This window comes from Lissotriton vulgaris, chromosome 1_1 (genome assembly GCF_964263255.1).
Source record: "Lissotriton vulgaris chromosome 1_1, aLisVul1.2, whole genome shotgun sequence".
Classification (NCBI taxonomy): domain Eukaryota; kingdom Metazoa; phylum Chordata; class Amphibia; order Caudata; family Salamandridae; genus Lissotriton; species Lissotriton vulgaris.
In genome coordinates, this window is record NC_141685.1 from 1,016,347,586 (window position 1) to 1,016,360,191 (window position 12,606).

Below are 12,606 nucleotides of genomic sequence, written 5' to 3' on the forward strand. Positions count from 1 at the left end.
GAAGCGCTTGATGATTTTGCAGGGGTATGAGGCGCTATAGAAATAATGCAGCTTGGCCATCAGTACTTTAGGTCTCACAATGGACATTGAAAGCGCTATATAAATAACTAATACAACTCCTCAATTTCAAGCAAAGGTTGTAAACATCTAACCTTCAGCAATGCTGAACATCCTAAAGTTATGCTCAGAAAAGTAATATTGTATTGCCATCTTGCCTAAAGCATTAATGTAAGCATGGATGAAGACAGGATTATAGACAGGCAAGACTGCAAATTAACAGGGACAGGGGAGTCAAGCTGAGCCCGAGGCTCTGGCTTTTACCTAAGTGCTAATTCACTTTGTGTTGTGTAATTTCTTGTGTAAATTATACAACAAATGCGTAAAAACATGATGAAGTCTTAAAAGTCCATACATGGTTTTCTTAAAACTTTAGAAGGGTTTCGATTAGATTACATCACTGTATTTAGTGACATTTATTAAAAATTAAACTTTTAAATATGTCCATTGAGACATTCATGAACTGCTTTCTCAGCCCACCCCCTGTTGCCACTGTAAAATGATGCCACAAGCAAGGTAAGAGACAACACAGATGTTATGCACTCCTCTATAAATGGCCTACATTGTTATGGTAGATGAGCAGCATTTCAAATACATACGAGAAAATGTTGTAGGTCACATCCCGAACTGGATCCCATCAATGTGCTCTCAAACATGATATGCAAGGATAATGATAAACAGTGAAATAAAGGGATTTGGCTACGATCGCACAACTTGGTAAAGGCAAGAAGCAGGGATCAGGACCCCAGGGTTCCTGGTTACACAATGTGCTATTTAGTTATTGGATTGATATCTTCTTCCATTTAGCCTTTGACATAAGAAGGAGAGTGATTTTGTTTAGTTCTACAAAGAATTAAAAAGTGCTCTGCGTTAAATAAATAAAATGGTCACATGGTTAATTAATCATACGCAAGGCACCCTTCTTTAAAATAAAATTGTATAAAGTTATAGGAAGTCAGGAGCCAATACTCGTTTTACTGCGCAGGTGATGTTGGTGGTCAGGGGAGTGCTGAAGGGCCTGTGATGTGGCGGACATAAGGTACATGTGCTTCTTTCTGATGGCACAAGCTAGGGAGGCAGGCAGTGGTACATTATGGTAAAGTGGGACCCAGATGGGTGCTTTAGAAGATGGACTACTGGTGTGACCATTCTGCGTTTTGACACCTTAGGACAGGGATACTCAAAGTACGGTCCAGGGGCCGCATGCGGCCCTCCTGACCTCTAATTGCGGCCCCTCGGTGGACAGTAGCACTGGGCTACTGTTCACTTGATAGAGCAGGAACATTCAGAAAGCTGTGAAACAAACAGGCATACTTTATTTACACGTTAACCAAAGTAACAGTATAGATGAACAGAATGTGTCCTAGACAACGTATCTTTAGGAGCACCTTTTGTCTTGAAGACAAGTTGCACGAAACATGTTAAAATATAATAAACTCTTTCAAACTTTTAAAACGTGTATTTTATTATCATGCATGAGCGTTTTACCTTAGTAGATTAGATAACATCACTACATTGAGAGGCATTTATTAGCAGTGATTGTTTTCAAACATGATCTTAAAAACACTATTGACACCCCCATTATTAAAACATTGCCATCAGTGTACCAAGGGGCAAGTCATTTGTCAGGTGCACCGTGTGTGTAGCCTTGGTTGATATATAATTGTAACAACATTATGGTTATTGAATACAACAGAGGTTTTGTACAGCACACATCCTGACCGTGTATATTTTAAAGGACTCTCCTACGAGATAGTAAAGAATTAGGAGGCAAAGTGAAGTTAACTTATTGTCTAGGATCACACAATTTCGTTAAGTTAAGAAGCCAGGACTGTTACCAGGTTTTCTGATTTCACATATTGCAATTCAGCCACTAGATGAGTAGAGTGTTGGTGGCAGACAGGAGTTACATGAAGGCGTGCTTTGTTGTCCACACCATGCATATACCTCACATCCCCCTACACCCACCTTTCATCAACCTGACCCTCGCATTGCAGGCATCAATGCGGCCCTCGGGCATGCCACAACCAGTACTTTGAGGCCCCCGGGCAAATGTTTGTGAGTTCCCTGCTTTCGTTCTACCTCCATACCCTGCACATACTTCCTTAACTTTCCCTGGGGAACTTTGTATTTTTTTGCTTAATGTTTGTGAGTACCCATGCCTTAGGAGCTTGTCAGTAATTTGATTAAGTTCACACTATTTTTTTAAGGCGGAAACTGGAATTTGAACCACATGTTTTCAGCCACTATCTTCTTCTAAAGCATATTTGACACCAAAGGACCATATTTCTCACAGGAGCTAAGTAATACACTGTGTTAAATAAACACTGTGGTCATGTGGTAAATTAATCTGTCACAGGTCAGTGTTCTTAAAAAAAAAGGGAAGTACAAACTTAAAGAAGGGCATTTAGGAGTCCATACCAGTTTCAATATCTTGCTCTGGTGATGCTGACAGCATGGCACAGCTTTGAAGGAAGGTGCTGACCACATGAGTTGCAAATCAAACGTGGGGCTCAGCTGCTTGCATTGAAAACAACACCATGACCATCCTATATGGTGACAAAACTAGGGTCACACAGAAACAGAAGCTGTTGCCTTGCGCAGCAGGGTTTGTACAGGCTCCGTGGCACTATTCCATGGTGGGAAGGGGGAGAAGCAGCTTGTCTATTACTGAAGGTGTTGATTTCATCGCAAATAATGACAAGCACGGGCACGCACAGTTTTAGCAACTTTAGTCCTTACTTTCATTTTCATTTTCTGAGCTGGTAGAGCTTGGAAATGCTGCCCCATAATCCCCCCTAAACGCTTGCCCCACGCTTGTCATGCCCCAGCAAGCCTGATTATGAAGAGGCCTGCCTGCAGACAGTTTAAAGGCGACTCTACAAGGCACAAGGGTGTACATTTTTATTGGGAGGCAGAAAAATATAGGCTGGCCTGGCCCCTGTGCCCCTCCTCCTCCCTCCCACCACCTCCCCCTCGCCAGCTACTGCTCTGAATGTTTTTATGACCGAGTCAATTTGTACTAATAGCTTTTTCAGGGGTTATACATGAAAGCATACTGAAGATATGGTTGTAACAGGGTGCAATGATCATTTGTACCCCCTGTAAATGGTCCCATAGAGACAGTTGGAGAGCAGCCCATCTGTCGAAGTTGCTTCAAGTTTTGGTTAGAAAATGGCAGAAGGTTATCTTCCACCATATTTGTGCAGTGAGCAAGAGCCCTAAGTATATCAATTCTGTAGATACCTATCACAATTGGAATATCTCTATGCAGGCTGTCTTGGTGATCTGGGACATGAGCATCACCTTTACATTTACTCTATATCCAGAGAATTTAGAGAAGGTGCCCACGAGGTCAGTAAGGGAAGGACGCAACCTTGCAGGGTTGGTGACTGTAATAGGTACTTCATCATCGTACAAGAGTGACTTAAGAGTAGTACTGTTGACTGACATGTCACTAATATGAATGGAGTCTGAGTGCCATTGCTAAAGGTTCCAGGGCCACGAGGAACAGAATTAGGGACAGAGGACAACCCTTTCTCATTCCCTGCCTAATGGAGAAGCTGTGTGACAGAAAACCTCCACAGTTAAGTTAGTGCACCTGAGTTTTGGTATAGCTATTTGACTTTGGTTATGAAGTGGCTTCTCAGCCCAAATCTGTCTAAAACTTTGAAGAGGTAAGACCGTTCGACCAGGTTGAAGACTTTTTCTGCATCCGATATTTACCAGTCAAACGTTTACCGGTCCAAGTTCTTGTATACCCAGAGGAGGTGCACCAGTGGTTACTGGATGAGCACCCAATAATTAAATCTACCTGGGAGGGGTTTATTAGGGAAAGAATTAATTTGCCCAATTTGGTCACCAGTATTTTAGTCAGGGTTTTAATGTCTTTATTTTCAAGAGAGACTGTGGACCTACAACTCCCTCAGTCTAATGGGTTTTTGCCATCTTTGGGCAGCACGGCAATGATGGCTTTGTTGGAGAAAGCGCAGTGTGATGTGTCTACCTCCCAAAAGGCTCTATTGAGCATAGGGACTGTTTGATGTTTGCAAGTCTAAGAAAATGTCATCTAATGGGTATGCAGAACAAATTTCCTTGCCTCAAACTGTTGGCGAAGAAAGGGAGTAGGCGAGGTATTATACTGCAATGTTTAGGTTGTTATGACATCAGAAATGTGTTTTCTTTCTGCATGGGCATTCCATGGTTTGAATACAGAGTTCCTCATCAAGAGGCCCCTCCAAGGTACCTGACCTGATGCCAATAGGGTTTGGGAAGATGTCACTGAGGGCATGTTTTCAGTATGGTATGTATGGACATGTGCATTTAGGAGGCCTTTGTTCTCTGGTGATTTTTAATTGGAGGTGGGCACCCTTCAGCATCCTCCTACCAGTCGACTGTGATCTATTTGAAGGGAGAGTGAGACCGCGCAGTGACTGGATATTCCCCCAGCTGGTATGTCAGACTGGAATGGTAGGTAGAGCAGTGGACCTCGGATAAGAAAAAAGTCTGCCCTAGAAGAGGTGCCATGGACAGGGGGTGAGCAAAGCACCAGATATCCACTACATTCTGGTCCTTTATCACGTCAGAAAGGAAGGCTCTGTGCTGTGCAATACCTTTATAAGAGGGGCCAGAGTGATCCATGATTAGGTCAATGGTTATGTTCCAGTCGTCTCTTCTATTTACTCCTGCATATCCAAATTCGATCTACATAGATGGGCGAAGAAGGATGACCTGTTAGTATGCAGGTCATATGCAGTGCCTAGAATCGGAGACTGGTCGAATGTTCTTATTTTTGCCAAGACATATCTTCCTTCCTCATCTGTAAATGTGTGCAAGACTTGAATGGGAGAGATTTGTTAATAGGCAAGACAAGTCCACATTTTTTGTTAAGATAGCTGGATTGGGACTGGTTGCTCTCTTTCAGGGCAGTGCTGCAACTAGAAATGACTATCCCCACCCTACCCCCTTCAGTGTGTCTGCCTCCCCAGGTGGGAGGGGAGTTTCCTGAATCATGGCAATATTTGCCTGGCTATTCTTCAGTTAAGTTAGAAAGTGTTGCCTTTTAACATTGCTGTTCAGGCAAATGACATTTAATGATATGATATTAAGGGTCCGAGGGGAAGTTGAGAAGTCCATTTGTTTGTTGTGTGGTACACAACAGCAATAGTGATCGTAATAATCTCACCCATTGATGACTTTGGTCACAACCCAGGGCCAGTGGGTGTGGACCGTCGAATGGATAAGGATGTCAGTTTGATTAGGGTTAGCTCTGCCATTGACTTGGTCGGTTTTGGAGATTATTTGCAAGCGGGAACAGAGTGGGCTGGGGAACTCTTAAGACAGACTGGGCCTGACTAGGATGTGTCCAAAGCAACCTATGGGTTTCCCTCTCACCTGCGACCTAACCTTTAAACTGCGGGTTGTGCTCCTCAACCCACCAATCGAGGGTGAGACAATTGGAATGTCTTGAATTGTGTAAATTACTAGTTGGAGTTACGGTTTTTAACAGATTCTAGTGATTGGAAGTTGAACAGAAGTGTTTGTTTCCTTATAAAGGATATGGGGTCAATTGGAGATAGGTCTCTTACAAGACTAGAAACAACCTCCGGGTTACTGCAGTTAGAGGCCGGATACAGAGGCATTCAGGGCTCCAGAGCTCAGATGGGAAAGTGACCTTGCCCTTTTTTTGGATCTTTGCTGGACCTCATCATGTAGCTTGTCATTTTACAGACAAAATTAGGGGTTAAACATTCTTTATCGGGTACTACTGGTCTTGAGCATTTCTTTTCTCTGGCTGTACATATTGGCAGCATGGGGAGTTACAAAGCTGAATGAGATTTGGTTGAATTACTGCATATCTCAACATGAATGTGTGATATTATGCATATATGCTTCATGTGTGTTTAATATTTTATTATATTTTTGCTGTGCAATGTGCTAAAACCTGAAGGGTATCAAAGTCTGAGTGCACATTTATATGATAAATAAATATGGAAATATACATCAATCACCTCTTCTGTTCTCAAAACACAAAATAAATATGGATGAATACCAATAAGATGGGTAAAAAATAAATATGGATAAAAACAGATGGAAATGATAAAATAAAAATACCCTAAAACCGGGAACCCAAATCATGATACATGGACCAATGACCACCATTCTCCAGATCTTGGATGATGAATGACCCCGGACTTGAACATCTCTATGCCTTGGAGGTCTAAATAGTATTTTTAATCTAAAAACAGATGATCATGGGAATCATGCAGTGTTAGAACGTTCTCAATATCATCATCTGTTTATGTAAGTGGCATTTTCCTTTTAAATGTATTTCACAGATGGTACCTAGAGAGTGATCCTTCCTTGCTTCACATGCAGATGTTTTACAATTTTTTTGCAGAAAACATTTCATGCTTTTATCATAAAAGATAGTATTTTGTGATAGAGCCTGTGCTGCAGTTTTTTTTCTCATTAATTACCTGGCACAGCTTAATTTATGTTGCTTACTGCTTCTCTTTACATCTTTCTACTCAATTTTTGTTCTTTCTCTTTCTGTTGCAAAGGAACTTTTGCCTTAACTATTTTCACTTTTGTAGCTTTGGCCATACTTTCCCATGTCAGAGGCAATCATGTTCCTAAGCTCTTTTCTAGTAATTCAACTTATGAAAGGCAAATAATCCATTCTTCGTTATTTATATCTTCAAAAACTTTAAAGTGATTCTGTCTTTAAAAATTGGCCAACACTAGAGCTAATCACCACTGCCAAGCATCTCCTACTCCGCCATCATAGAATCGCAAATTAAACAGTTAAACAAATTAAACACCTGTTTTCCTCCTCCTGAAAAGAATGATGTCCCAATTTAAGATGGCCGCATATAGTAAGACACCTTAATCATATCTCTGTTTTTATTTCCATTTCCACATGAACACACATGCCTTTAAAAAATCAGCTCTCACTAAACAGAACTCACAAAGAAGACAAGTTAAAATGGGCTAATCCAGCAGTACTAGTTACAGATTTAACAGGGTGCGGTAACCTGCAACGTAGCTGTAACTTTGAATTCTCACTGAAGACTTCAGGTAAAACAGGTTATTCGTTCGAGCACGAGTGCATGCTCATAATTAAGATCAGAAATATTGTTCTTCCTCCAGTGGGTAAGCAGTCAACAAGTTATTTTGGGGCATATTATCAAGACAGGCGATAAAATTATTGCTGCTTTAGCGGCAGAAAACTGCAGCTAAAATGGCGATAATGGGCTTGATAATATGCTCTATGGAATTCCAATTGAAGCCCATGTTAGATGTGAAGGGCATCTAACCTGAGCTTCAATTGGAATACCATGGAGCATATTATCAAGCCCATTATCGCCGTTCGAAAGCGGCGATCATTTTATCGATTGTCTTGATAATATGCCCTTTTGTCTCTTCTTCTATGATTATTAAGTTATCAGATTTCCTTAATAAATTGTAATGTAAGGTCATCAAAATCCCTCAATCCCAATAATCTGTGTATCCTTGGTTCATTATATATGTATCTCTCTTACAATGAAATTTCCTTTTGTCTCATCCACAAACCACCTTAAAAACATCTCAAACATTAACACACACATTTATTCCTGTCATTGAGTAATATTAATAAAGTACGTTTTCAGGGAAAACATTCCAGTAAATTACCCACTCTTTTCAGACATATTTTGATCACTCTTGCAGAGTAAAAAAAAGAACATGACTTATCAGGAAACATAATTAAAAGAGGTTGCATTCCTGTTGTTTTAGAATGTTCCACATGTTTTATTCTACTTTTACTATGTAACTGTGCTTCTAATCAAAAAAGCCTTACATGAGCCATGCACATGATCCGAGTGTCTGCTCTTGCTATAAAATTACATGATTAGTGCAGGTCTGTCAGATAGTAATCATAGAGAGCTCAATATCCAAGTGTTTCAGCAAAGTTCACTCCTTGGTAAAAACTGAATTTGGGTTATCACACACTCAAATTAGTAATCAAGTAGGTCCCAAAATATGATTATCATTGAGTCTTTCCCAGTAGGCTAATTGCTTAACTACTTATTTGCGAGCTTTTACAGAACATGAAATTCATTTATTGACTTCTAAAAAGTGACAGAGTGCTATTGGGCAAACTGTACTTTCTCACTACTTCAGAGCATCCAAGACGGGAGGTTGAGATTGTATTTTCTTTATACTTTGAGAGGTGATACATTTTTGGTAAATAATGAGTGATGTAGGTATAGCTCAATCACCATTTATCCATAGATTTTGTAGGCTGATGGAAACATCACAAACTTTTCCAAAACTCTAAAAAGGCAATTGCTTTCTGGGCTGCGAATAGAAAAAATACTGGCAATTGGGCTGGAAAGCCTCGCCCAACTTTCTAACCGTTCGTTTTCTCTTAATTGAAGTGAAAGCTACTAGTGTTAGACCCCATACATCTATTCTTTGTTACAGAGAGTTTACCGTAAATCTGTCAGTGAAAACATCATAGGTTGTTAAATAAATCTGATAAGGCGACATCATCAATCAAGTAATTAGTCTGATACATAAATCGAAATGCTGTACCAGACACAAAAAACATTCACCACTCAATAAAACAACTTCCTTAAATAAATGAGAGCTGTATAGAAAGATAAGTCATCCCACTAAAAAGATAATTCAGCCGATTAGCTGGCTTCTGAATACACAGATTTAAAATCTGCTAGGTCCATTTTTTAATCTTGCATGAATGGTTCAGCTTTTCATTCGCAGCTGATGAATAGTGCGCCCTTGAGTTGAGTAGAAGTATACAAAAAATTATGATGGAATGCTTAAACTTATCTCGCCCACTGATAATTACTAAGGGGCGCATCCCAGTCCATTATTGTTTTGTATGTCATGCCACCTTAGTTTGGATCCAGTGATATGCAAGTCAGTCTTGTCCATGCTACAATGGGAACAGTCCAGCAATACCTGCCTGGCCAGATCCTCCATGAACCGGAACACAAGCAAACAAGACCCGTTCCACCCTTATTAGGGCTCATCAGTCAAATACAGTTTGGTTCCAGTGGAACAGTGTGCCAGGGACAGTTTGAACATAGTTATCCGACTTACAACATCACACTAAGCATGGGCGAATTTTGCGGATCTCGCGTTCGCGGAATTTGCGGATTTGCGAACTTGCAATCCGCAAAATCCGCGAATTCTCGTGAATTTGCGGATTTTTTTTTATGTTCGCACGGGTTTCTGCAAGTTCGCGAGGGTTTTGTACAATTTTGCAAATTGCGAAATTGTACAAAACGCGTGCGAACTTGCAGCAACCAGTGCGAACACAATAATATGAAGAGAAAGAAGCTCCTGGTCACAGGAACAGCACGGGGATTGCGCTCATGAAAGTCAAGGATGCAAAGGCCTCTACCCAGCATCACAGCTGACTTTCCACGGTAGATTTGGGAAGAGGCACACCTGTCCAGCCTCGAAGACGCTCATGATTGTTTTTGGGCTAATGAATGAGTCACTGAATTTGAGCATCAACTAGTTCGAGCGACCATGTCTGTGTTACTATGCAATCGCCCCGAAGGGCGCAGGGGTCCCTTGAGTGAGCTTTCCATCATAGTGGGTGAATGGCGGGAAGACGGTGCAAACCGCGAGTGTGTGCGCGGGGCCAAACGTGCGGGGCTTCCATGCGAGTTCACATGCCTCTTGTGTGCATAAAAGGTCAGAGAAAGATCAGTTCAGCAGATGAAGAGAAAAAGCTCCACAGGAAGGGTCACAGGAAGGGCATTTGTAAATATTTTAGGATGGCGCCGGCAAGCTGCCAGCGCCATCCTAAAATACTTACTAAATTAGCTTCAACAGGAAGCTCTAATAGATAAAATAAAGTAGTTGCGAGCACCTGCTTTATTTTATCTATTAGAGCTTCCTGTTGAAGCTAACTTAGTAACTATTTTAGGATGGCGCTGGCAGCTTGCCGGCGCCATCCTAAAATAGTTACAACAGGGCAGGCTTGAACTTTTGCCCCCGGAAAAATCCGCCGCTCGCGGATTTGCGGATTTTCGGTAAATTCGCGGGAGTACGCGGATTGCGAATTTACCGAAAATCCGCAAAATCCACGAGCGGAACGGATTTTCCGCCCATGCTTACATCACACTAAAGTATTCTTTAAAAAAAACAAAAAAGTGATGGATGGAATGCTTGAATCAATCAATCAATCAATCAATCAATCAATCAATCAATCAAGGCATTTATAGAGCGCACTACTTACCCGGAGGGTCTCAAGGCGCTTGGGGGGGGGGGGGGGTGCCGCTACTGCTCGAACATCCAGGTCTTGAGTTTCTTCCTGAAGGAGAGGTGGTCTTGGGTCAGGCGAAGGTCGGTCGGGAGGGTGTTCCAGGTCTTGGCGGCCAGGTAGGAGAAGGACCTTCCTCCTGTTGTCTCTCTTCGGATGCGGGGGATGGCGGCGAGGGCGTGGTTGGTCGATCGGAGGTGGCGTTTGGGAGCGTAGAAGTTGAGGCGGTTGTTGAGGTAGCTCGGGCCTTGGTCGTGTAGGGCTTTGTGTGCGTGGGTGAGGAGACGGAAGGTGATTCTCTTGTTGACGGGGAGCCAGTGCAGGTCTCTCAGATGTCCGGAGATGTGGCTGCTCCGGGGGATGTCGAGGATGAGTCTGGCTGAGGCGTTCTGGATCCGCTGGAGTCTCTTCTGGAGCTTGGCGGTGGTTCCGGCGTAGAGGGCGTTGCCGTAGTCCAGTCGGCTGGTGACGAGGGCCTGGGTGACCGTCTTCCTGGTCTCGGTGGGGATCCACCGGAAGATCTTCCGTAGCATCCGCAGGATGTTGAAGCACGACGAGGAGACGGCGTTGACTTGTCTGGTCATGGAGAGGGAGGAGTCCAGGATGAAGCCCATCTCTGCCACTGGTAATTACTTAGGGTCGCATCCCAGTCCATCAGTACTTTGCAAATCATGACACCTCCGTTTTGAGCCAACCATACAAATTAGTCTTGATCGTGCTCCTGTGAGAACAGTCCAGCTGGAATTACCAGGTCAAGTTTGCGCTGAACCAGCACAGAAGCAAACCAAGGCCAGTTTCGCCCTTATTAAGGATCATCCGTCAGGAATAGCTTGGTTCCAGTGGCCCAGTCTGTACGTAACCTACATCTGGGCATACCCGTCCCACTTAGGACATCACACAGAAGTACACAAAAAGTGATGGATAGAATGCTTGAATTAAACAAAGCCACTGGTAATTACTAGCGGCTGCATCCCAATCCAACATTACTTTGCACACCATACCTCCTCAGTTTGGACCCAGCCTTATGTAAATAAGCTTTCACGCTGTGAGTGGGAACAGTCCAGCCCGAAATGCCAGTTCAGGTTCTCCCTAATCTAGAACGTAAGTTCCAACCAGTTTTACCCTTATCAGTCGGGTTGTGTCTTTTATATGGAAGTCAGACAGGTTCCAATGTAAGGTGCTGTGGAAAATTTATATTTCTATGCATTCCTGAAATATTCAGTCATTAGGAGCACAATCTGTATCCTTGGGGGTGAGAATCTGAATTTGATGTTTTTTATTTTTAGGTTTTGGAAACCTGGAGAGCCAAATGACAGTAACAAAAATGAAGACTGCGCCCATCTCTGGATTAACGGTGAATGGAATGATGTGCATTGTACTTACCAGTGTTTTGCGCTCTGTGAGAAGAAAGCGAGCACCTTGTAAGCTGGGCTGGCCTCTTGACCGTGTGTTTTTTTGGGGGCGTTGCTTTGCCCTATTAGCAAGAGGAAGTCCACCTTTCCTTACAAGCCACACATCTGTTGATCTATTCCAATACTAACCCAACTTTGTAACACACCATTTTAAATTGAAATAAAGAGGTAACTGTACATTATTGGACTGTAAATTGTCACACAGCTGAAAATGCTTTACACTGTGTTCAACAACATCATTGTAAAAGGAACTACATTTTAGTTGCTGTCCCCACACGTTAGGAGAGGACTCATGGACTGCTGGCAACAAGGTGAGTTCCACCTACCTTTCTTGTGGGTTAGTTGTAGATGTACACAAATGGACAGAAACAGAAGCCTGTAACATAAATGTTGTTAACTTCAGTATTTATCGAACCAATAGCAGCCTTTATCTTTGTGTTAACTATCATATGTTTGTGTATGCACGCTGGTGAAAGTAAACATACCATAAAAGACTTGTGAACTCTAGTACATTATATGGAACTTCACACAAATACTATGAAAGTTTATTTCAAACACCAATACCTACTTGCAGTCTAAGGAACTTGAAAAAAGATACCACCTTTCTGAGTTCAACCACTTGACACCACCACGGTCGAAATCATTGTTGCCAACTCTATCGACCAATAAAACACTTCAACACATCCGAAGCTTCCATGGACATCCTTCTGTTAGTAGCAACTAAAAGGTGAAACAACTTTGGTTAAAGTCACACAATATTTTATTAAAGACAACAGGAGATGGTGCCATAGGTCTCGCATTATTTCAGTTTGAGCTATTGGCATTGCTAAATATTGCAACACCAATTGCAACAAAAGT

At 42.2% G+C, this 12,606-nt stretch overlaps 1 protein-coding gene across 1 annotated transcript in view; it reads left to right on the forward strand.

The window, feature by feature from the left end:
* Positions 1–11,925, forward strand: part of LOC147748429 (hepatic lectin-like) — a 119,677-nt gene extending 107,752 nt beyond the window's left edge. Inside the window, exon 9 of the mRNA XM_086961486.1 lies at positions 11,623–11,925. Within this exon, the coding sequence (XP_086817612.1) occupies positions 11,623–11,761 (139 nt within the window). The 3' untranslated portion in view covers positions 11,762–11,925. The remainder of the gene's footprint in view (positions 1–11,622) is intronic.
* Positions 11,926–12,606: the final 681 nt, after the last annotated feature.